This window comes from Falco punctatus (assembly GCF_963210335.1).
Source record: "Falco punctatus genome assembly, chromosome: 19".
NCBI classification, from domain to species: Eukaryota; Metazoa; Chordata; class Aves; order Falconiformes; family Falconidae; genus Falco; species Falco punctatus.
In genome coordinates, this window is record NC_137599.1 from 2,759,230 (window position 1) to 2,784,652 (window position 25,423).

General features: G+C 45.9%; 2 protein-coding genes across 3 annotated transcripts; both read right to left on the reverse strand.

The window, feature by feature from the left end:
* Nucleotides 1-11: 11 nt before the first annotated feature.
* On the reverse strand, nt 12-3,825 carry GJD3 (gap junction protein delta 3). The gene is made up of 2 exons (XM_080369234.1): nt 1,601-3,825; nt 12-1,278 (listed from the first exon to the last, which is right to left on the reverse strand). Exon 2 carries the CDS (start codon nt 1,269-1,271, stop codon nt 543-545), a length of 729 nt encoding a protein of 242 aa, XP_080225360.1. The 5' UTR covers nt 1,272-1,278; nt 1,601-3,825; the 3' UTR covers nt 12-542.
* Nucleotides 3,826-3,922: 97 nt separating this feature from the next.
* On the reverse strand, nt 3,923-25,365 carry TOP2A (DNA topoisomerase II alpha). Of its 2 annotated transcripts, none has more exons than XM_080369128.1 (35): nt 25,220-25,365; nt 24,582-24,728; nt 24,329-24,419; nt 23,781-23,844; nt 23,137-23,282; nt 22,671-22,768; nt 22,144-22,356; nt 21,772-21,945; nt 21,470-21,571; nt 20,832-20,969; nt 20,522-20,660; nt 20,083-20,240; nt 19,798-19,923; nt 19,219-19,329; nt 19,020-19,125; nt 18,285-18,394; nt 17,433-17,525; nt 16,848-16,962; nt 16,419-16,540; nt 15,692-15,840; nt 14,753-14,984; nt 14,487-14,621; nt 14,168-14,368; nt 12,701-12,896; nt 11,299-11,390; nt 10,571-10,714; nt 10,389-10,472; nt 9,553-9,750; nt 8,497-8,605; nt 8,061-8,204; nt 7,477-7,624; nt 7,262-7,323; nt 6,830-6,970; nt 5,623-5,849; nt 3,923-5,332 (listed from the first exon to the last, which is right to left on the reverse strand). In XM_080369128.1, exons 1-35 carry the CDS (start codon nt 25,250-25,252, stop codon nt 5,189-5,191), a joined length of 4,692 nt encoding a protein of 1,563 aa, XP_080225254.1. In that variant the 5' UTR covers nt 25,253-25,365; the 3' UTR covers nt 3,923-5,188. The 2 variants fall into 2 exon arrangements, with proteins under 2 accessions (XP_080225254.1, XP_080225253.1); XM_080369127.1 differs by having other exon boundaries at nt 10,571-10,723.
* Between the last annotated feature and the right edge of the window lie 58 nt (nt 25,366-25,423).

A 25,423-nucleotide genomic window follows, 5' to 3' on the forward strand; every position in this document is an offset into this window, starting at 1 on the left:
GGGGCGGGGGGGCATGGTTGGGGCTGGGGCACCCCAAGTCCTTGGGGATTCTTTGCTGCAGGGGGGCACCCCAGGATCCCTCCATCTGCCCTGCCTGACCGGCCATCCCCAAAGGCTGGGTTGGGGCAGAAGCCTTTGGGGTCCCCCCCAGCACCCCCAAAGCTCCCAGCCCTGCTGCTGCTGTTGCTCCCTGCCCCCCCCCTCCCCCCCCCCCTCCCCCACCCCCCCAGGAGCCGGCCCTGGCTCGCAGAGCCCCGATGCATTCATGACATCCTCAGTGCAGCATGAGGGCAGCCCTGGCCGCTCCCCGGGGGGGCTGGGGGTGGGGGGGGAGGGGGTCAGGGCTGTCCCTGCTGCTGCACAGGGATGGGACCTGTTTGTTTTCCTTTTGTCCGTATTTTTTTTTCCCAGCAGCTGCCAGGTGAGGCCCGTCCGCCGCCCACAACAGGAACCGGGGGCAGCGGGGCATGGCACAGCCCCGCACCCCTGGCACGGGCTGAGAACGGCCACAACTCGTGCCAGCGATGGCAGCCAGAGGCCGGCTACACCGTCAGGTCCCCACGCAGCGGGGGGCCGGGGGGGCAGCTGGGCTCTTGTAGGACCCCCGCCGGCTGCCCGGGGGCCGGTGCCCGCTCCTGGGGCCGGTGGCAGCACCCAGCCCGGGGCGGGGGGCCCTTGCGTAGGAGGTGGGCGAGCTCGGCCAGGCTGAGCAGCGCCGAGACCAGCCCCACCACGAAGTAGAAGTGGATGAAGACGGTTTTCTCGGTGGGGCGAGAGACGAAGCAGTCGACGCGGTGCGGGCAGGGCCGCCGGCGGCAGACGAAGAGCGGCTGCACCCTGAAGCCGTAGAGCAGCGCCTGCCCCAACAAGAAGCCCAGCTCGGCAGCGATGCGAGCCACCACGCTGCCCACGTAGAAGGGCTGGAGGCGCCGGGCACGCTGACCGGGGGCCCCCCCGCGCCCCGGCTTGGCTGCCTGGTGCACGGCGAAGATGACGAAGAGGGCGGCGGGGGCCGAGAGCACGACAACGTGGAAGACGAGGAAGCGGTAGTGGGAAATGGGGAACGCGGCGTCGTAGCAAACGGGTTTGCAGCCTGGCTGCTGCGTGTTGCAGACGAATTCTTCCTGCTCGTCCTCGAAGACGTCGCTGCCCACGGTGGCCAGGACCAGGATGCGGAAGAGGAGCATCACCACCAGCCAGAACCGCCCCACCATGGGCGAGTGCTCCTGCACCGCGTCCAGCAGCGAGCTGAGGAAGCCCCACTCGCCCATGGCCGCGCTGCGGGAGCGGGGTCAGCGCTGGAGGATGCTGTTCCCACCAGGATGGACCCCAGCGGGCAGCACGGCCCCCCCCAGCTCACCATCCTCCATGCCCCCATCAAACGCATCGCACTGTCCCCACTCCCAAGAGGGTGCCCAGGCGGTGCCAACCCAGCTCATCCCTGTCACGAGCGTCCCCAGGCCTCTGCTGTGCCCCAGGACTCGCTCCCCCCCCTGAGATGGGGCCAAGGACACCAGCTGGGGCAGGACCAGCAGCTTCCTCATCCCTTGGACCCCCCGGATCCCCTGAGCCCCCCAGCCTGGCGGGGTCACCCTGGTACCTGCGGAGGCTGCGGTCCAGGCGCGGCTGGCGCCAGCTGTCCAGGACTGTTCAGGACTGTCCGGTCCCTTGTCCGGCGGGGCTGGGATGACGGTCCCACAGCCACGCCTGGAGGCCTTTTAAAGAGACAGAGCAGCCGCAGGGGCACCCGGAGGGGAGGGAAGGGCTCGGCTCTGCCGGGGGGGGGGGGCCTCAAGGACAAACCCTGCCCCTGCCCCGGGGCCACCAGCTTCCCTGGGGCACAGGTTGGTGCAGGGGGCAGCGGCCCCCCCATGCAGAAATTCCCCCATTCCTTGGCCTACCCAACGCCCCAGGGCCTCAGGGTCCCAAGCCGCAGCACTCGGCCCCCAGAAGCCCCCCCAGTGCTGGCATCGCCTCCCTGGCCCCGGCACAGCCCATCGCACCGGCTGCATTTGGCCCCATGGCCTTGCCTGGGGCACCGTGCCCGGGGGATGCTCCTGGCTGGCACCGTCCCCGCTCTGGGACGCTGTGCCCAGGCTGTCGGGGCCACCGGGGGTCCCATGGACCGTCCTGGGCTGCCCCCGGCTCTGGCATGTGCTGGCAGGCAGAGCCACGCTGGCCGTGCTGCCCGGCAGCTGCGTGTCGGGGCTCCCATCACCCCTGCCTGGCATGGGGGGGCCTTTGCCTGCGCCTCACTTTCCCTTTCTGCTAACTGGAGCAGAGCCCTGGCCAACGCGGGTCACCCTTGGGCCCTCCTCACCCCTTGGGGACCGTGCGATGCCCACCAGTGGTGCCCACTGCCCCACAGCTCAGCACCCCCTCCAGCAGCGCTCAGCATCCCCAGCGCCCCCAGTCAGGGAGATTTTGATGGAGAAAAGCCTGGGAGGGACGCTGCGGTGCTGCCTGTGTGCGTCATGTCACACCGCTGGCTCTATACATACATTTGGGGTGATGCTGGGGTTACGGGGGCAGCTCCGCGGCCGGCGCGGTGTGGCCATGGCTTTGCCCTTTGCTGGGTGAGTTGTGACAAGGGATTCTCTGGCGCGTTTGTAGCAAGGGGAGCCGTAAATAGCACGGCCCCTCGGCAGGGACGCGCCAGAGATGCTCTCCAGAGCCCGGCAGTGGAAAATCTGACAGCGCTTTCCACACTTGACTGGGTTCCAGCAAAGCACCTCGGTGGCACCGATAGTGCCCGCGCCCGAGTGCCGCGCCACAGCTGGAGGGGGCCGAGGGGGCCCGGGGGTTTGCCCGTTGCTCCTGCAGCCCTCAGCTCCTGTGTGCGGTGACCCACCAGCCTGGGACGGGGCGGGAGGTGGGTGTCACAGCTGGGTCCTTCGTCCCCCAGTGCCAGCCCAGCGGCCACCACCGGCTCCTGGTGCCTGCCAGCAGGACGGCAGCTCCACGCCAGCCCTGTGCCGTGTGTTTTGGCGGTGTCCATGCTGCTCTGGAGGCCCCGGGGTGCTGCGCACCCAACATGTGGGGACACAGGACATGCCACCTGTCCCCCAGGGCTTCATTGGTGACCCAGATCCCTCCCGCCGTGGGGATCCCGTGCACTGACCCCAGATTTCTGCAGGAGCCGAGCCCGATGCCAGCCCCCTGGCAAGCAGCAGCCCCCCAGGGCACAACTCCAGCCCAGAGCACAAACCCTTTGCTGGCGAGTGAACCCCCCCGGCCCGGGAGCGTGGGGCAGCAGCAGCAGCAACTTCAGGCACTGTTCACCCGCGGCCGGCGCAGCAGCGGAACATGGGGCAGGTGCCAGGTACCACAGGGGTCTTGGCACGAATTTGGGAACCTCAGCAGCGGCGTAGGGCAGCGGGTCCATCCAGCCGGTGGTTTTGCAGAGCCGCAGCCTCGCAGCGAGGGACCGGCAGGGAAACAGAGCGGGCAGCACCCGCACTGCCCCAGCGGGCAGGTGGGACACCAGTGGGGGTGACCAGCCGATGGCACCGGGTTCCCCTGGCCGAGTGCCCAAGCGGCAGCTCCTGGCCACAGGTGCCCAAGGGGGAAGTAGCAGAGATGCGGCTCCTGCAGCTCTTCCCCAGCACCTTCCTTAGGTGGCTGCAGGCCACGGCGAGCGTCTGGGCCAGCCCTGCACGGAGCAGAGCTTGTGCCAAGCCCTCAGCACCCAGTGGCCCAACGCGAGCTCTGCTGTGATCATTCTGGTAATGCCAAAATTGGCTAAATCGGCAATAAAAACCACACCTCAGAAATACCAGGTGTGGTTGGACAGGGGGGATGACCCACTTGGACATTGAAGCCAACGGCCTTTTGCTCCGAAGAACAGCGCTTCAAGTACTCCCCGCAGACACTCCAGGGCTCTGGGGAGCAGGCGCAAGGAAAAATAGAGAGAACAGGCTGCTGAAGGCAACTCCTTTTTATTGAAGAAAGCTTGTGTAAAACTACTTTTTATCACATAAGACTTACAAGCACAGAAACTCAGGACAGCAAGAAAAGCACAGAAAATATTTACATAATGAAGAAATGGTGCTACAGAAACAGCTGCACGAAAAAGCAAAACACAACTAGATAAACACTCCGGTGAAGTACCACAAAGGGAAGGGGAAGGTGACACTTCCCTGCTTCTGCTGAGGAACCTGAGCAGTGGAAGGTCTGAGCACCCAGTGCCACCACCAAGGTGACAAACAGGCCTCCCCTTGCAGGGGACGGCGCATGCCGTGCCAGCGGTCACGCAGACACCGAGGGAAGTTCTTGGTCCCAAAGAACAGCCGGGCAGGAGGAGGTTTGCGCTGCCGCTCTGCACGAGTCTCTTCTGGTGCCAAGGATGGCAGGGGAGAAGCTCGCTATAGGGGGAACCTGCTGCTTCCCAGCCGGCTCTCCTGCAGGATCCCACGGATCAAGTGAAAATCCTTGGGTGGTGTCTGTCCTGCCCATCTGTCCAAGAGCCCGTCTCACTCCGCTGGCACGGCTGAGACGCCCGTTCAGCTCTGTAACAGCACAAGGCACCGGCAGTCCCAAGCATCTTACCTGAGGATGACCCCTGGGCTGAACACGCGGTTTCTTGGCAGCACGACAGAAGATAAAACTGCCAACACCGAGTGCAGAGCGGAGACAAGTCCGCGCAAACCTCCATTACCAAAGCTGAATTTAAAACCCCAAAGCTAAAACAACATGGCAGAGGCTGAGCCACAGGGGCTTACACAGACATAAAGGGCTGCAAAAAAGAAAAACACGAGCATGGAGTTCTAAATGCTTGCGCCTCACGTGGCACGGCACTCTGGTTGGGGAGTTAAAACCAGTTTTGTTACATATTTCAAAGGATTTCATATGTTTTAAAGTCTGCTTTAACATTAAAATGACCACCAAGTGTTAAGAGATTCCAGCTACCTAAAGGGTAAAAGGGAGGTGGCACCAGCTGGGCACACGGCGCCAGTGCTCACAAGAAGCTGGGGGTATTCCCGTTGAAGGAAATCTAACTTATTTATAAACCCAAGAAAAACAGAGCTCTATTCACTTCTAACATTTTGGACTGGCTTCAGTTCAGTGAAAAGATTTCGTAGTCTGAGACGTTGTGTTTTGGTGATGAGCTTGTCAAGGGTTCTCCTCAAGGCTAGTTTGCAGATCAGTTTGGATCAGCAGTTTAAAAATCTTCATTTAAAAAAAAATATCAAAAGATATCATCCTCATCAGAGTCTTCTGTGTACTGGATGGGCTTTTTGAGACGTCCAGGCCTGGTACGGGGCACAGCGACGGGGCTGTTCGCACCAGCAGTTGTATCGGTAAAGTCGTCGTCATCATCCAGCTTGGATTTCTGCAGGGAAAGCATCATGAAGCAGTGAATCAGGGAACACTCAGTCAGCCTAAAACGTGCCACTGTGTCAGGGCCAGGTGGTGGTTCGGGCTGGTGAGACCAAGCCAACACCCTGGGGCAGCGTAGGTGTGCCCAGCCCCCCCTCCTCACCCACCTTCCCCACCCCTGGCAATAAAGACAGGGGGGCAACACACTGGAGGTTCTACCTCCGCCACGCTGCTTCTGCCAGAATAACTGGCACCAGGCTCCGCAGCACCCCCTTGGCTCAAGCGGGGTGGCAGGGTACAAACCTTTGCTGCAACCGATTTGGAAATCTTCAAGCCAAAATCTGAATCTGAATCTGAATCTAAGAGGTTTGGCTGCCTTTTGGTAACTTTCTGCCCCTTGGTCTGGCCAGGCTTCTTATTGCTCACTCCTTTGGCCTTGGAGCCCTGGGATCCCTCCTTCGCCGCCGCCTTGCTGGATTTGGGTGCAGCCTTCTTCTTGCCCAGAACATCCATGATGGACGGCTGGTTATCTGAAACAGAACTCAGCGTTTAAACCCTCGTTTTGCTGCCTCTCCCCTTTTCTCGCTTGCAGGTTGTCTCGTTTTGAAGCACGGTTTTCTAGAAAGATTACTCTTTACCGAAATTATGAGTTAGGAGGTTGTTTATCTGCTTAGTTCCACCATGTTTAGAGGATCGAATTAAAATGTAGCCAAAGCAATTTACAGCCTATTTCAGATGGAAAAAGTCCTGAACTCTGAAGGCTGTGTAACCAATCTTACACCTTCAACAGTTTTGCACAGGAAAGGAATGAATTTGCCATCTATACTAAAGCACTTCCTTGTGGAGCTCTTTCTTACCTGTATTTTGATATTTTTTTAACAGCATCTTGAAAGCATGCCTCCCAAGTTCAGCTGAAATGAGCAGGCCATTTCTGAATGATAATAGGCGCTCTCAATTTAGAAGTGGAAGAAACAGCTATTTTGCTGTGAAGTAACATGCTATTTTCCTGCTGGGATCAAAACCAGCTAGTGATGGAATATGCAAAACAGCTTTCAAAGTTCAACAGAGTCTGGGCAGTTACATTCAAAAAAAACCAGAGTCAAATGCTGTAGATTTATGAGGTTGAGCTAGCACTAAATAGATCAAGCTACCCCAAAGCAGCTTTTTTTTTTTTTTTTCTCCCAAAAAGACACGAAGTAGAACATTGACTGCAAGACACAAATTCCACTTGGATTGTTTCTGCCAAGTATTACACAGCACTGTAGGAAGCATTCACTTTTCCTGTTCCCAAACTAAAATTCACTCCCTTCAAGCATGTCTGAGATGAACTAGAACATGATATGTTTGGAAACAGACTTCTTTAAAAATGAGAACTAGAAAACCTTTGCCACAAACCTCAGATCTTTTCTGAAGTGAAAACTCAAAGTTATTCAGGCCTCTGAATACCGAGTAAAATCCCTCAATTTGTTTCCCACAGGAATAATAATCGTTTATCTAAAAATGATCGTACCCAGCTTCGCTTTACTTTTAGGGGCACTGGCCTTCTTTGCTGCCGCAGATTTTTCAGCTACAGCCTTACTGTGAGGAACAGAGACAGAAGGAGCTGCGGGAGCTTGACTCACATCTTCATTAGCAACATCTTGGACTTGAACTGAGTAAAGAAAGCAGAGAAGAGTCAAATCAGCTACTCTGGCCATAAACATTAGAACAGAAGAAAATGATTTTGATCCACTTCTTATAAAGAACTATTACATCTGGATTAATCCAAATTTAAGTCAGAAGTCTGGGGCACTGAAACCAGCTTGTACCCCAACACTGGATTTTTTTTGGTAAGATCTTGTGACTAATGTCTGCCTTTGACCAGCGCTGAACGCTGGCAGAATGCCCCATGCACTCTCCTGGGGTTTTAGGAAAATCAGCGAGGTTTAGGTCCTGTACTCACCAGGGATAGCACTTTGCACTGCCTTTTGCTTGGGAGCTTTAGCTGCTTTTTCAGTGGTTTCCCTAGAACACAAAACCCCAAGTATTCTTTTAACCTACGATACAATATAAGGCGCATACAAAAGAGATAGATGCACTGAAGAACTATTAATTTCTATATAGCATTAACACCAGAAGTACAGCTAACTTCTAGTGACTACGTGAAGAAATACTCACTTTGGAGCAGCTCTGGGCTTGGGAGGTTTTTCTTTGGAGTTTGTGTCCGATTCAGTGTTGCTTTCACTGTTCCCCTGAAATTCAGGCTCCTCATCTGAGCTGGAGAGATTTGAATCTGAGCTCGAACTGATCTCGATCTTGACTTTGGCTGGTGAAATGACACAGATGTATTATTTTACACATTTGGCAACATGCATCTCAGTTTATTTTTCAATATTTTAGCTGCAATTATTAAAAAATAAAGATCTGAATAAAAACAAGCAGATACTGAGACTGCCAGCAAGACGACTCCAAATCACAAGTGTGCTCCGTGCACGCTTACCAACAACGCATTTGGTATGTCAAAACAGTTGTGCAATTACAACCAATAACCTTATTTCTCTAGTTGCCCCTTTTCTGCTTTTCCTTGAAAAGCATGGTGAAAATCTGCTCAAATGGTAGAAATATTTAGTTACGTACAGTAAAATAAATAAGCCTCTTAATTATTTCTGGCTGGGATCTCAGACTCTGGGAGCTCTCTAAATAGTCTGTTCAATTTTGTCCTCCACCAACTGCCCCTCTTCTGCATTTGTGTCGCCACTCACCTGCTGCTTGGCGAACCACTCTCTCTCTTGGAGGAGGCAGCACCTCAAAATCAGACCCTGAATCAGACCCTGAGTCAGACCAAGGGTTTCGTTTCTTCATTTTCTTTAATGGCTTAAATGGTAGAGTGGCCTGTCTCTTAGCACCTGAAAAATATTGGGAGGTAGAACGAACCTGTGAACTTCCACACATACTCCAGGCTGAGCAGTTAAAGCTCAGCTTAGAAATATATCACTAAATTCAGAGAATTCTGGCTTAAACATCACAGGGAAATAGTCATCTATCCTGCTTGACTGTTATCCAGGATCACATTCACCTATTTTTTCCAAAAATACTGATCCTAGATGTTACTCATCACATTCAGGAAGAGGTCAGATAACCAAATTGACAACCCTTCCCTCACTTTCCATTGATGGAATAACACGGAAAAGCATTTACCTCGCTCAGCGTTAAGAAGCTTGTGCTGTAACTTCTGCTTAAGGGCTGAAGGCTCTTTGTCTCCCGATGTGTTTTCTTCTTGATTCTCATCACATTCAGCTTTTTCACTCTGAAGACACACGCAGATAGCAAACAGATAGCAAGTCAGCTCAGACAATTAGAAGGGGCACACAGGGTAACGGAGAAAGGAGCTGCTTGTTTTAGGTGTATGAAAGTGATACAAGAAATCTGAGTTTGTGAAACAAACAGCGTGTAAAATTGATTACAGCCAAGTAAATCAGACATGCTCTGTCCCCAGATCAGGTGACTTAAAATGCAAAATCCAACATTAACAAAAACAGGAACTCTGTCCCTGCTCCTGAGAGCGCTTTGGTACCGCCTTTGTGTGCTGACGGTGTGGCTCTAGGGTGTGTTGAGGATGCAGAATTGGACAGGGTGGGTTAAAAACAACAGTGCAAATTATTTGGAAAAACTTTTAGATTGAACCATCTGTAGGAAAGGAGCAGTGTGTCTGGCTTACAGGTCAAAACGGGTGAGGGGACAGTTTTAGTTTTCTATGTTGCAAATGGCTGAATGGCATGATTTCAACTAGCACTATGAAAAGAGTTACATCTTTTTTATGTCTTTGATGTAGAGAACAATAATGGCATTAAGTGGCTGAAGCGCTACTGGAAATGCAAAAGCTGTTCTAGAGAAACAAATTTACTAGCTGCATTTCCTGCCTGCTAGAGGATTCATAAAACCCCCAAGACACCTAGAACAATCTTACTTGCATGTGCCTTTTCATTTCTAAGTTATCAGCCCATCTCTGACAGTGTGATATATGCTCTTGCCAAAAGGTTTCCCTCTAAGCCATCTCCTGGTACAGTAGTGAACCCATTCTCCTTCAGACTGAGAAACGTCCATTTCGGGGTTTCCCACATCCTAAGATCCTGTCCCTCTCCCTGAACAGCTGCTTCATCAGGACAAGTTCAGCTAACAAGAACTAGCATCTCTTTAGGACTGTAGTGAAAAGGATGTAAAGAAAGATTAAGCATACAGAATGTTCCTTTTTACCTTTATTTTCTTTTTAGTTTTCTTCTCTGCTTCTGCCTTCATCTCTGCAGTTATCTGAGGAACAACCCTTATACCACAAGATGATGGCATTACTGTTGACAGCTGCGCCGCCTTCACCTTCGTTTTCCCTCCTTTCACCTTTAAAGATTTACCAGCAAGCACTGCCATCTCATCCTCAGCTTGCTTGGCTTCCACTGCCTGCAGCGGTGAGCATAAAAAAATACAGCCATGAGAAAACAGAAGAAACAATGTACTACTGAAAAACCCACCATCGCAGCCCTTGCAGTAAAGCACTCTGTACTTGCCGACAGATTTCCTGATTTTACTTGCTGATAGTTTAAATGCAGCTGCCCATACCACTACAGATTTGCACACTTCCAAGCAACGATTTAAGCCAGAGCTACAGTTCAGTTATTTGGGGAGTACAAAGAGACACAGGCAGTGACCAGGTGTGACTGTGCACAGACGTTCACCCACAATTTGGGCTCTGTTCAGTAAAGCCCAGCTCCTCCCTCACCTTTTCAGTGTCCAAAAAGCCCTTTGATCTGCATCTCTTCAGACTACATCCTAGTACTAGTTTTCTCTCAAGCCCTCCTAAAGCTCCTCTTCACTACTCAGACTGGTAACTGACCACCTTGGTGTTTAGACTCCCTGGCAAAAGCAGTGCTACTCCTATCCGAGCTAGGAAGGCGATGAAAGCTTTCATTTTCCTCAATGAGTGCAAGACATAGGAGTTATTTTTAGGTTCCTTATTATGAAAAAAAAAAAAAAGTCAATAAAGAGCTGGTAAATAAGACCATGAGAAAGTTGGTCATCTGCACTGAACACTGACATACATCAAGTTTTTCAACAAAGGCAGCAAGGTCTTCCTTCCACAGATCAGAGGGATTCTTGCTCTTCAAATTTCCCAGCTCCTGTTCCTAAAGGGAATCACAGTTTATAATTGTTAGTCACATATTTGAATTCACCATCAAAAAACCCAACAACAATGCTTTTATAAGAAAAAGGAGGAACATACTTTGTTATCTCTCTGCTTACAGAGCTCATCTTTCTTCTCCTTAGTCAGATACCAAAGGGGCATGTTCAGCAGATAGTTGAAGTCTGGTCCAGTAGCCGCAGATGACTCTTTGTCACTCTCCCCCTCCTCCTCCTTCTCCTCCTCCTCTTCCTCCTGAATGTGGATTTAAACCGAACATTGTCAACAAGTATATTGACATACAAGAGTAGGGCAATCTATCCAGTTTGGGCTGCACCACAGGTACTCTGTGTGCTTCCAGTGTCCCAGACTCTTCGAGGAAAAAATCAGAAATGGATCAAGTTCTTACAGCCTCAGCTGCTATCACACAGAGGAATCCATCTGCAAAAACAATTCTCCAGATCTCTCTTGCTCTTCTCTATTTGGCCTCTCTGTCTTGATAGTCTAGATTCTCTCCTCAGGCTAAAAACTGTCATCTTCCTCACAGCCCTTCCCCAACAGGCAGAAGGAAACCCTTAAAGAGCAGCAGAAATTGCTGTGGCAAGAGGATTTGACCTGACAAACTCAAACCCAAACGACTAGGTCTCAGTGCCTTCTGAACAAGAGGCTGGATTTTTGCTTGCCTTATGTTTCCTGTCACAGACATACCAGACACATAAGCTCTTGGACCCTACAAACAGAAAAGCAACTTGGGTTTCTTCATACAGCTATGGACCTTCAGAGACAGGGGTCAGTTTGGTTCAGTTTAGAGAGGATAACTGAAGCGCTACCTTGTTTTGCGATTCCTTCCAAGCCTTCACTGGATCCGATTCATACCCTCTCTGGATAAGGACTTTAATCAACTCTTTCTTGGGTTTGTTTTCTGTAAAGAGACATTTCAGGATGTTTAGTGGCCACTACCCATCAGTGTTAGGAAAGACAGGAGCTTAAAATTTTGGATCTCAGGGTTCTAACAGCTCAGCATCCTGCTGGGCTCTAAAATACCATTTCCTCATCAGAGGTGGGACATGTGGAAGAGCCTGAAATAACACCTAAAAAGTTCCTAATAGCAAATGACTTGTCAGGTCAGCATTGCTCCTATACCTGTCAGGAACACCTGGCAGAGCACTATAAATATTTTTCTTTTTCATTTCCATACCTGCATTTTTCTTGCCCTAAGTATTTTTTGAACTTGAAAAAAAAAAGGTGTGATGGTATCAAAAAGGTTTCACAATAGGCAGGCAGGTGGAAGCAAAATAACCCTGATAGCACTCAAAGGCTTTGGTATAGCTTTCACCTCATTAGACATCACCTGGGAAATTTATGCTATAAGGGCCCCAACCAATGGAAATGCTTCAGCTGGAATTTGTTCCTTTTTAAGCTATCAGAAGCAATTAACCATGAGACACAAATACAAATGAAACCAGTTCTGTCAGCCTTGGAACTACTTAGAACAAAATCCCAAGAAAATGCATTTCAAGGGAATTATTCTTTCTCTTCCTGAGTCAAGTCAGACAAACAGGGGCTGTTGGGATTATCGGGCTGCTTTCAGACGCAAACCACAAAGCATCTTATGACACTTTGTCTAGCTACATCCTCCATGAATGCAAGTGAAATACAGACTGCCTTTTAGACTGAGGTGGAAAAGTTGATTGGAAAATTTGAATGCTGGGAACAAAGATCTGTTTCTTTTTCTAGCTCATGATTCTCAGATGCTGTTAACTTGAGTGTCTGTCTTTGAACCTCCAATCCACTGAGAACGTGATTTGGAATATTTTTGTGGAGGTTCACAAAGATAAAACACAGAGATACGGGTTCTTAAGATGTATGCATTTGAACAGACAACACTGCCCCTTTTTAACCCCACCAGTATTTAACTCTTATTCCTACTGAGTCAGAAATAGATAGGAATTACTGCTAAATTATTAAAAAAATTACTCTCATAAATGCATCAAATACACAGTAGGAAAGCTGTATGAGTACCCCATTTTAATTAATATGTACATAATGCTCTACAGACTGAAGATACTTGGGAAGCATTTTCCTCTTGTATGTTACTGGAACAGAAAGATAAGCCCTGGTGTGGTTTGTTAAGAGCCAGTCCGGGGCTGAGGGGGTGCTGACAGAACTCAAGAGAGCACCTATAGCTCTTCTCCCAGTTTCACAAACCAAGTAACCAAGAACAATGCATACCGATCACAATTTTGCCATCTATTTTCTCCAGGATGAAACGAGCCTGGTTGCTCAGTTTCGCAGCCTCCGCACCTAGCATTCCCATAAGCCATTCTTTTCTCAAACTGTAATATCGGAGCCTGAGTTCAAAGAACTCTTTAAGAATATCCTGGGGAGAGTCATACTTCTTGAGAAAGCCGACATGGTCAAAAAGAACCTAGATGAAAGAACACAGGTGTTACGATGATAAAACGGATTTCCAAAACCACTAAAAATTACCTGTAACACAGGTGTGAGAGTACAATTGAATTATTAGCCCAACAAATTATAAAACCTTGGTGGTGTTTTGGGAATTACTTCAGTTTGCAAACACAACAGCAGAGACAATTTTAGAGTTTCAAAGTTCTTGAAAACCCTAGTGGGGTTAGGGTTACTTGAATCTTAAAGCTCTCTGTCAGATAAACATCTTGCTATCAAGCTTCACACATTGTCAGAATCCAGACATTCAGTGGCAGTGCTGTTGTCACAACAAAGGTCTCTAAACCATGCGATTTCAGCTCACTTGGACTCCTTCAGGCAAAACCCTATCACTCTGGGCCCATTCCCAAGCCAATCTTTTGACCTTTTGAAGGTATATTTAGAAAGCTGATTTAAAACCAGTAACAGGTCAGGTCAGCATTGCTCCTATACCTGTCAGGAACACCTGGCAGAGCACTATAAATATTTTTCTTTTTCATTTCCATACCTGCATTTTTCTTGCCCTAAGTATTTTTTGAACTTGAAAAAAAAAAAGGTGTGATGGTATCAAAAAGGTTTCACAATAGGCAGGCAGGTGGAAGCAAAATAACCCTGATAGCACTCAAAGGCTTTGGTATAGCTTTCACCTCATTAGACATCACCTGGGAAATTTATGCTATAAGGGCCCCAACCAATGGAAATGCTTCAGCTGGAATTTGTTCCTTTTTAAGCTATCAGAAGCAATTAACCATGAGACACAAATACAAATGAAACCAGTTCTGTCAGCCTTGGAACTACTTAGAACAAAATCCCAAGAAAATGCATTTCAAGGGAATTATTCTTTCTCTTCCTGAGTCAAGTCAGACAAACAGGGGCTGTTGGGATTATCGGGCTGCTTTCAGACGCAAACCACAAAGCATCTTATGACACTTTGTCTAGCTACATCCTCCATGAATGCAAGAACATTCCTAGATGAAAGAACACAGGTGTTCTTTCTAGATGTTAAAACCATGCGATTTCAGCTCACTTGGACTCCTTCAGGCAAAACCCTATCACTCTGGGCCCATTCCCAAGCCAATCTTTTGACCTTTTGAAGGTATATTTAGAAAGCTGATTTAAAACCAGTAACAGCACAAAAATCAAAGTGAACAGGTTACTGCAAAAGAGTATTTTTGTTACGTGCAGCAACGGCAGCTGTCCACACAGGCTTTGAGTTACACCAAGGACTCTCTTCAGCAGAATGTTACATACCATGGAGTTGCACGTTAAACTTGTTTGGAGTTTGAAGACCTTATGCAGCCCTGCTGCTTTCGCTTCCGCTAGTTTTTCTTCAGTCATCTTCACTATAAACTTCACTGTCGTGTCTGTGTGATATTCTTTATAGTCTGTGATTAGTGAGGGGGTCTTCTCAGTCCCATTTAACATAGGCTCCAGAACTTGCTCTTTGTAAGTCTGAGGAAAGAATCAATCAGACCCATGTTTTCCATGAAGATGAAAAGCTCCAAACCCCACCAATCACTTTTTGCTTTACAGGGCAAACTATACATTTCTAGGGCAAATTCCCTATTACCTGTGTCCATGTTCTGACAGGCAACTCAGTGATCTCAATGGTTGTAGAATCCAGGATAGACACTTCACCACTTATCACATACTGATTAGGTCCCAGCTCATCTATTGTGCCTTTGAAATTCCTGTAACTGGGAAGCTAAGCAGAAAAGAACACTGGATTCAGCTTTGTGTTGATGCTTCTGTTTTTAAGCATTTGCATGAAATGCTCCAAAATGCACTGAATAAACTAACAAGTGAGACATTGTTTAATTTAAATATATTATTTACCATTGGCAATGGCTCTTCTCCATCCATCAGACGACGGATATTATTCACAACTTCCCTGATATCAAAGTTGGGGATCTTACAGGACCAGCCAGTACCAATCCCCTCTGCTCCATTTATCAGCACCATGGGAATGATGGGCATATACCATTCTGGCTCCACACGTTGATTGTCATCGTACAAGAACCTCAGGATATTGTCATCCACTGGTGGGAACAGCAACCGCGCCAGCGGACTAGGATGGAAAAGAGAATTTAAGCCCCAATTCTCCTTACGGAACAGTGACCACCATTCCAAAAGAACCCTCCAGAAAACAAACAAACAAAAAAACACCTAAATTGGGTTTATTCCTATCAGCCAACTACAGCCTGGGGCTCTGTGTGAGGAAACCAGGCTTCTAGAGTAACACTCAAAACAGATGCATCTTCAGCAATTTCACCCATCTCTACAGGTTCCACTGGCTATATGGGGCCCTAAACTCATACCCAAAGTATTTAAATTAAACGTTTAATGTCCAGAAAGGCTCCAATTCTCTGTACCTTCCTTTAGTACAACCATACATGTGCTCAAGTAACAGATTTGACCAAGTTCAACCTAAGTGACCATTGGGTCAGAGACTAAAGCGCTGCACTTTCAGCTATTAGAACTTTGCTTTCCCAGCTCAGGTTTGCTTTTTATTATCCTACCCAAATTTCTCCCTTTGTTTTTGCTGCCATTCCCATATTCTCCACTGTGCCTTTCTGTTCTCTGGAATGATAACCAAAGTTTATATACCTGAACCTAGTGTCCAAACCTCACTTCAATTGTTGCTACTCTGAGTGAGCAAGTAGTCCAAATTTTTAAAGGGAAGAAGTACATTCATTTTTCATCCTAATTGCTGTCAAATTGAGTCTTGTAATATGCTAAGAATATTTAAGACTGTAAGAAATCATTAATGCTGACCTGAGCAGTGTAAAGATGTATCGAGGACTGGCAGAGTCTTTCCCACCATGCAGCCTTGTGCCAAACTGACCAATAGGCTGTAGCAAGTTGAGGTTGTTGCTGCCCACAAAGTTCTGAGCTAAGTTAATGATGGTCATCATCAGCGATGCCTGCGATAAAGGAAGGTTCAAAGCTAAAAATGCAGAATTCTCCACTCAACGGACAAAGTTAAAGCCAAAATTCACACCAGGAAGAGAACTGATATAGAGGATAAACTCAAATAATAAAATACTGGAGGAAACTCACAGAAAGTACATCCCAAGACTGTCTAGCCTGAGCGACTAGATATATTCCAGTGACCCACAGATATACTGCTGTCTACCTGTTCTTGAAACCTCCAGTGAAAGATCCTGTCAGTCTCCAAAAGGAAGCTTGTTTTAGTGCTTAACTTGTCCTTACCAAGGTAGAAAGGCTATTAACATCTGCCTAAATCTATCATAAATAAAGGGGTTTTTTTCTTGTTCTACTTTTTGAATGAAATACATCCCCATAAAGTCTAGGCAGGAAAGGCAGACTAACCAATCTCAGATTAAATTCTTGTTGAAGAATAGGAGATATACAGTCACTTTGTTTTGGTATTTATACTCAAATATCTAGTTCTGCTTTAGAGGCATCTTAACTGTTAAGTCAACAGAAAGGCTTGCCTTTCATTTAAAAAGCATTTTGCACAACAAGGCCAGGTTCTTACTTCACCATGATGGTATGAGGACATCTCAGCTACAGAACCAGCCAGCTGAGCAACTTTCACCTCTCGCTTATCATTTCGTTTGAAACAAGTGAACAGAACTTTTCTTTGACCTGGCTTCAAACCTGTATAAAAAAAAGACAAGACCTTGTGATTAGAACATACGATGTGTTTCACTTCTGCTCTCTAGAGACTACGACATGCTTCTACACCTAAAAATTCTGCCCCAGAGAGTAAGGTACTTGCAATAATATACTACAAAATGGACAAAACATTTAATCCAAAGATTAAAAAACCTGGACAGCAGAAAATGAACTTCAGAACACTGACCCTGAAAACTCAGCAGGTTTCCCAATTCTGATATGACATACAAACACCCATTTAAGAGCTGGGGCATGCACTATGTGGAATCACAACCTTGAAATAACTTACCATCAACCAGTGACGGGATTGATCTTTCATTATCCGAGTTTGAGAACAGCACTAACTCCTTGTTTATGAAGTCGTTGTATGTCAGGAAATTAGTATTTTTCCCATATAGGTATTCCTAGGAAAAACAGGTGCAAGACTGCCTTAATTTTAATGAGGTCTAATCTGTTTCTTAGCACATCCTTGGCTAGTTTCACTAAAATGGAAGCTCCTTGTCAGAATAGCTAAACACAGCTCCAGTGCTGACAGTCTTAGCATGGTGAAGCGAAACATTTCCTGTGATGCAGGCCCATTTTTTGATAAATAAAATCTTCATGCAGCCCTGCTTGAGGTATCATTTCCCTATTGATAAAGTAATTTGAGTGATAAGTGTTAAATGTGAAATTCACGGATGCACAATTGATAATGTGGCTACACTGGTGAGAGAAGGAGCTGCTCTGCAAAATCCTGAAATGTTTTAACTGTCCCATAATTAGGTGACTGACTCCCTGACTGAGCTCTGTGCAGCTCTAGCATGCCAGAATGACACTGAGAAGAGCCCCAGGGAGCGACAGGAAACCAGTTTCCTTATCTACGTAAACCTTTTACCTCTGGCAGACCATGCAGCTTCCGTTGTCTTCTATCCTGCATGAAATTAGTCAGCCACTCCTTTCGCTCTTCTATCTTCTTCTTGCTAAAGGCCTGTGTATTACAAAATGAAAAGTAACTCAATTCCAGGACATTCTGTGGTGTGCCTTATTGGCTCACTTGGAAAGAGAAAGCATACAGGAAGAGTTTACCCAGGAGAATAACATGCTAAATGTGCTGACCTAATAGCCCAAGAAATGCAATAAAAGTTTCTTGTAGCTAAATATATTAGGAGCATAATTTCCACCAGTCTTTAGGAAACATGGTAGTTAGATTTAAATGTATGGATTTTTAACATAATAATGGAAAATGACAGGAGATTTTGGAGGAAATTTATATTTTGGGGAAAAACTTGGTTTTTTGGCATTGCCTAATAGCTCAGAATACTTAGGAGTCAATGGCTACTGAAGGTGAAGAAGTTCACAGAAGCAAGGACTGTTTTAATCCACTGGTGAACCATTTTGCAAGAAAATCTGAGGGAGAAAAGGGAGGTCTGACTTGGAGAAAACTGCAGTAGAACATGCAGAAAAATGTTAAAGAAATATTTACTGTTGTGTCTGAAAATGTCAATTGGTTTGTAGTGATTAGTTTGTTCTGAGCTATATTTAAAAGCCATCATTAAAAGGCTACTCTTGGCCTGAGGTCTGTGGACAGATTTGCTTCTACTGGTTAGACTAAAGCCGTAGCCTTGGTAACAAAGAGATTGTCTCAAGCCCAAAGGCCTTTAAGAGCATATTAAGAGAAAATACACAGCACTCTAAGCAGTAGAATACCAAAGGTAGTAAGTCAGCAATTAAATCAAGTGTTAGTTACCAGGGTGATCGCAGCATCATCTGCAGGCCCAGAATATTTGAAGCCAATTCGATGTTTAGCCATATCTGCAAAGTATTCTTTAGCCTCCTTTGATGTGCTGGTACCCAAACCTGCAGAGACAGTACTAGTTAATCCTAATAACTTCTTGCTTAAATTAAGTTGCAGTTCAAAGAAATATTTTACCATGCCCAGTTTCTGTGATGCATCATACAAATGTATAGCATGAAGATGACTTACTGAAAACACACGACTTTAAAATGAGATGTAAGGTATCACTAAAAGCACAAGAATTACAGATAAGTGAGCAGTTGCATGTTGTACTTTCGGGTTTTGTCTGTAACTCCTGTAGATATCCAAAATGATTAACAGCTACTGTTCTGCAGTTGGCAACTTTCTTATTGGTATTAGGCGATTCAGAAGTACTTAGCTTACAGCGCTAACACTACACAAGGACCATTCTATGGAAAATACCACATGAAACTGAGCATAATTGCCTAAGAGGGCTGAAAGAATGGTTATCCACAATATTCTAGTTCCATTTTGAGAGATTTTACTGAGATTTTTATCCAGTTAGAGGTTATTGTTTCCTTACTTTTGTATTTTATGTTGCATGTATTTGTAGTCAGAGTATCTTAGGAGGGAAGATCCTTTCTGCAAAAGCAGGGCTAACTGAATTTAATCATGAATGCTTTTACTTGGGTCATTTAATTTCAACATATTACATTTTCTACAAACCTTTATAGTACTTGATTTTCCATGAATTGTAGTTCTGTGTACTGTTTTTCCATTCTTCAAATTCAGGAATGCTGTAGAATGCAATTTCTTCTTTGTTTTTAGAGACCTACAATCAACAAATATTTTAACCGTGAAATGAGAGGCAGATTTAGACCAATGGATCTTTACTCATTCACCTTATCATCTACCCAACCCTTACCTTTATGATGGGAGTAATAAATTCCTCCAAAAAGTTGTGTTTTAGAAGAGATGGCCAGTTGTGATGGATGAAGTTTATCAGCAAACCTTTGATATGTGATCCATCTTGATCCTGATTTAAAAAAAAAGACACCACAAACCCCAATACATTGTATCAGGGACATGATGGAATTAACAATTGTTACCTTAACAGCAAATGATTCTATAATTCCAGCTAACTGACCCTTTTAACTTTCACTTCTAAAAAAGTGACCACGTGTTGTGTAACCTAAGAAAACCAAGAGAAACAGAAAAGGCACATTCTGGGTGAAAGAAGGTATCAAGGACTGGTCAAGGGCCTTGAATCAGCAGACTGGAAAGACAGTATTTAGCTATCTGGTGATGCTGCTCTCCCCCCTCTATTTTATGTTTTGTGGCTGAAAAGACACTATGACCCACTAAAATACAGCATGATAAAAAGAAACAAATTCAGAGGATTAGGTACAACAGTGGCAGTAGGAGAAAGGTAGCACTTTCTTCTTTCCTCTGTATTCAAGTGGTGGTTTTTTCTCTCCCAATTTTCAATTTTAGTGAACCTAACCTGATCTGTCATAATCATAATCTTTCCGTAGCGAAGAGTCTTTAAAGATTCTTGATCTTCATAGTTCTTTTTATATTGTAAACCCACAATCTTGATGATGTTGTTGATTTCAGCATTTTCCATAATCTGGAAAAGATCACACAAAATAAAAACTTGGTTTTCACACTTAAAATGTAGCTGAAAATCTAAAGCTATTCATAAGTATACTGTTGACTGAGCTTTGCTGCATTATGCAAAGCATAATGCGCCTTTTAACAGGTAGATAATAACTATTTTCCAACTAACCTGCTTATGAGAAGCTTCTCTGACGTTGAGTATTTTCCCACGAAGGGGAAATACTCCATATTTGTCTCTACCAACCACTCCTAGACCAGAGACAGCCAGTGTTTTGGCTGAGTCTCCCTCTGTCAGGATAAGCGTACAATCTAAAGAATTCTTGCTGCCTAAAAAATAAAAGAAACATCAAGTCAGTTTTCCAATTAAGAAGTGAAATCAAAGCCTGGATACTCACAAATTGAATGAGAACAAATACCTTCTAACACATACAAGTTTTGTCGCACTGCACATAGTAAATGGGAATAAACATAGTAAATGGGACTGTAATATGGGGATAAACGATAATTACAGGTTTTCGCATTTTTCCTTATGAGACAATTCTTTTGTCTAATGAAGAAGTTTTAACTGTTTTTGAATGAATTGGTTACAAAGGACGTAAACCACTTACCAGCATCATTGGCATCATCCAGCTTAGGAACACCCTTAATCTTGGTGTGTTTCACAGCTGAACATTTCTTATTCAGCTCGTTCTGAGCTTTAAATTTTACCCAGTTTAGGACACTTTCAACAATGCCACAGGCCACTGCCTGCAATACAAAAAATAACCGCAAACAACTGTGGGAAAAGCCTTAACAATGACAGAATATTAAGTTACATTTTCTTTAATTCATCACATTGCTTCAAAAGTAGATATTAGCCACATTAAGCATAAGATGTAGTTTTACAGACATTGTGATTATCTGTGTATCAGTACTTACCCCCTTAATAAATTTTTCACTCAATTTACACGTTGAACCAAAGTTCTTTGCCTGCAGAGTCATGTTCTCTTTAGTCTGAGAGTCAAAGGTTGGGTTTTCAATTAAGGCATTCACAAAAATCCACATATGGTTCTTCACCTAGAATTAAATACAAGCAGTAATCACACATTACGCAAGCCCACCTTGGTAACAGCAGTGCATTCTGATACTTGCTGGTCAGAATCACAGAGGAAGGAAAAACTCATTTATCACTATGCATGGTTTTGAATTTTTCTAGATATCTTCAAAGAATTTAGGGCAGCTAATGAACATTCACGAGCAATGTTTACTGATTTGAGACGTCAAGGAATTAGCAGCTCTCAGCCTAAATAGGTTATTGTCTAGCAGATACCAAGTTTTAGTCCATCTACACTGACTTACAGTGTTCTGATTACAAAATACATTGGCCAAAGAGAAGACCATTAATTGGCTTGAACTGGGCAATATGAGGCTTCTATAATTAGCAATTTCTTATCTATATATGGTCTGTAGGAAAGAAATATGTATTATTAATTAAAGTAGTAATGCACAAGGCTGTAGTTACAATTTGCATTAATGCCAGAGTTGTGTTTTCCACTGGGGAAATTCTGACACTGTACCTGAAAAGGCTTCACTCCAGCTCCATTTTTGTTCTTCTTTTTCACAACGTCAATGAGCTTAGTCACAAGCTGGTCAGTGACATAATCAATGTGCCTGCCACCCTAAGGGAACAGGGGACCAAAGACATGGGGGGGTGCCATTAAAACAAAGCATGCATATCTGTTTAAAACTTTTAGCAAAGTCTTTGCAACATTAAGCAACTAAGCATTTTCACTAACAGACACACATTTGAAAATAGCTAAGAATATTGATGATGAAGAATATGGCATTAGCTTGACTAAGTAAGCTAAGGAAAAGTTACCTTTGTAGTGGCAATGCTGTTGACAAAGCTAACTTGCTGGAAGCCTCTTTCACTTAAAGTCAAACACACTTCCCACCGAGAATTTACTTCCTCGTGGATAACCTTAAGCGCATTACCAGTTTCATCTACTCTGTCCTTCAGATAGAGGTCCACATAACTGCGGAATCCTTTCACCTGCATACAGACGAAAGCAGACAATTTATAACAGCTCCTATAAATACTTAATTCATATCTTCCTGGGAAGTGGGTAGCAAAATCACTCATGCAAATTTTCCCTTTAATACGTGTAATGACATAAATTTCTTCAACAAAAATCTGTTTAAATGACATGAGAAATACAGATATTACAGTTTCTTCTAAATGTTCACTCACAGGCAGCCTCTGTCCATTTAGGAAAACTTTGACATCCTTTGTGGATCCAGCAATATCGTATGCTCTTCGAGACATTAGTGCTACAATGTCTTTATCAAGCGTTGTCATTTTGAATTTTGACAGATCAGGTTGGAAAGTGATACACGTGTAATCTTCTCCATCAAAATATTTCAGCTTCATTTCACCAGCCTTTCCCATGTTGTCTGTCCAGGTCTGAGAAAAGAAGGTTTTGTGAGTTGCAAGTCTAACACACCTGAACAACTAGCTTAGTTTTTAAAAGCAGTATGCTGATTTACGAGTTTTAAATACTTTCAAATTAAAAAGAACTCACTAGTTAAAAACTAGATTCTGATTATGTCTGCTCGTTATTTATCTGAATTCTATTTTGTGGCACAGTAACTGTGGGCCAAATTTATTCTAATCAAGGTGTACTGAATGCAACTTGCACCTAGAGTTTTGAAACAAAAACTTAGGGTTTTGTTTGAAAATCTCCAGTGTAACCTTACTGAAATGAGAAGTGTTCATACCTGTCTGAATAACTTTTTGTATTCACGACATGCAGTTTCCACAGTAAATTTTGTGCTAAATATGTTGCACAGTTTGGCTCCATAACCATTTCGCCCACCTGGAATTAGAAGGAAAACAGACTTGTGTTATTGCTTTTGTTCAAAGCCATCTAAAAGAATTCCAGACAAACAAGATTTCAGCCACTTCAGCACAATCCAAGTACAACTGTCAATAAGCAACAATATCCTACAAACTCAGTATGTGACTATAAATCCACACTTAATTGGGATGAGCATTCAAAGAGAATTTCTCCTGTTCTCCATGTTTGTACCATTACTATAGAGTGGGAAGACCTCTGTCTGACGGATTCGGAATGCTGTTTTCATGTTCCATCAAGGACCCCCTTCCCCCCCTTTTAGTTCTGTTCACACATTAAAACTGAACAGGCTGCTCAGAAATATTAGTGACTATTTGAATCATCCCTACCTGTGACTTTCTTTTCATTATCATCATAGTTGCTGGATGTTAGTAGCTGTCCAAAGATAAGAGCAGGCACATAGACCTTCTCCACTTTGTGTTCAACAACTGGAATACCTTTCCCATTGTTCCATACACTGATTGTGTTATTCTCTCTAGGGGGAAAAAAAAAAAAAGGTGTTTTTAAGGCTGCAAATGATTGAGCTATGAAACAAATGTTCTACAAAAGCTCTGGGGAAAGGCCACCATTTCATAAGAGCAAATCTCCATCCAGCAGCTGCAGAAACAGCCGGCAGAGGGAGAGCAAGTCAACAACAAAATTCTCAGATCTGCGGATACCATCTGTGAAATGGACTGCCACATGTAAAAACCCTCTATCTATGTTCAACGACAGGATAAAACAGTTGAGAGGGAGAAGAGAGGAAAACAGCCACAACAGAAAACAACAAAAAGGCAGTCATTTCACAACTCAGCACCCTGTAAGAGACTGTGGGGCTAAGCAAGGAAAAGGCTTTCACAACTGGTGAATTACATTTGGTCTAACTTGGACCAGCCCCATAGCAGAGCCCTCCAATACCACACCAGCTTAGCGGAACAGCAAATTAACGCACGTGCATTGGGAAGGCAACGAACAAAAATGAAATCAAACTTACACATCAATTGTAACCTTAATGCATGACATGTTTTTATCCCTCTGCTTGTTGTCTGCAGCATTGACTAGAACAGAAAGATTATTGTTTATATAACATTCTGAGTCAAGACAAAACTATTAACTCTAAAGTGTCTTCAGCAGAATGAGCACAAAAAATCAATGCAATGTTACTAATAATCATAATTTCAGGATGCAAATATTTGGCAAGTTATAAAGATGAGTACTGCAAGTTAACATAAAAGGGAGAATTTTGGGCTGAATGAAATTGGTTTTGTAATAGAGTGCACCATCATTCCACGCATGGCTCACTATTTAGCAGCATTAATGGAAGGACGTTGGGCATTAGTATCCAATATTTCCAAGCACAATCAGCAAACCATGTACTCTGCGAGCACCATCCACCAAATTAAGCAATAAGTATTACTCGGTCAACAGCACAACCAGATAAAAGTACACTTGATAAGCTCTTACATTTATTTCCAGTTTCTTAGACATTCAGCGCCCATTAATGACTTGTCAATCATTGACCCAACAAATAGGTCACCTTACCCAGAATCTCATCGAAGATTTTGTATAAGCCAGGCACAAAGGTCACATCTCTGCAGTTGAGGCCCACGTCCTCATCAAAAACCCACATTTGCTGAAAAGGAGGTAAGAAATAACACATCAGTCCCCAGATACACCTCCGTTTCTGCGCCATCAGTCTGTAAAGCAGATGTTTTGTGCTTTATGAACAGATATTAATGACTTCTCGCCCGCACCAAAGAGTTCAAGTGGCTCAGCCCCGTGGCCCTTCTCGTACCTGGGTGACCAGTTCCACAGAGCCGATGTAGGTGTCGGGCCGGAGCAGGATGTGCTCCAGCTGTGTCTTCTTCTGGTAGATGTGTTCCACCGAGAGCTGCTTCTTGGTGCCATCTCCCTTGGGCACCTGGGAGTTCTCATCCGCAGGCTGCTCGGGGGAGAAACGGAGGCAGTGAGGGGCAGTGGGCTCCTGAAGGTGACCGGGGGAGGGGTCGAAGGGGATCAAGGCGGGGGGTGTGTGTGATGGAGCGGACCCGGGCGGCTGGGAGCCCCTGCACCGTACCGAGGGAGAGAGGGGATCTCGGGGCCGGGGGAGAGGGTGAGGAGAACGTGGATGTGGGAAAGCTCAGAGGAACGGAGGGAGAGGTTACGAGAGGGGCCCGGGGGGAGACCCTGAAGGAGCAGGGGGGACCCGAGGAGAGATCCTGAGGCGGGGGGGGGGGGGTGGGGGTGGGAGACACCCTGAGGGGGGAGGGGGGGGGGTGGGAGACACCCTGAGGGGGGAGGGGGGGGGGCGCGGCGACGGGGACCCGGGGAGAGACCCTGAGGCGGGGGGGATGGGGACCCGGGGAGAGACCCTGAGGGGACAAGGAGCGGAGGTGCGTGGGGCGGGGAAGGGTGGCGGGGCGCCGCACGTACTCGGAGTGGTGACACGAACTCCTGGAGCTTCATGGCGGCGACCGGCACGGCTGAGGAGACACAAAGACAGCCCCAAACGCGCCTTTCAAACCTCCGCGCGGCCCGCCAAAATCCTCAGCCAATCCCCGCCCACGGGCCCCCAGCGCGCCGCCAATCGCAGTGGGAAGGCGGGGACACGTGTCGCGCTTCTCCCTACCTCTCGCT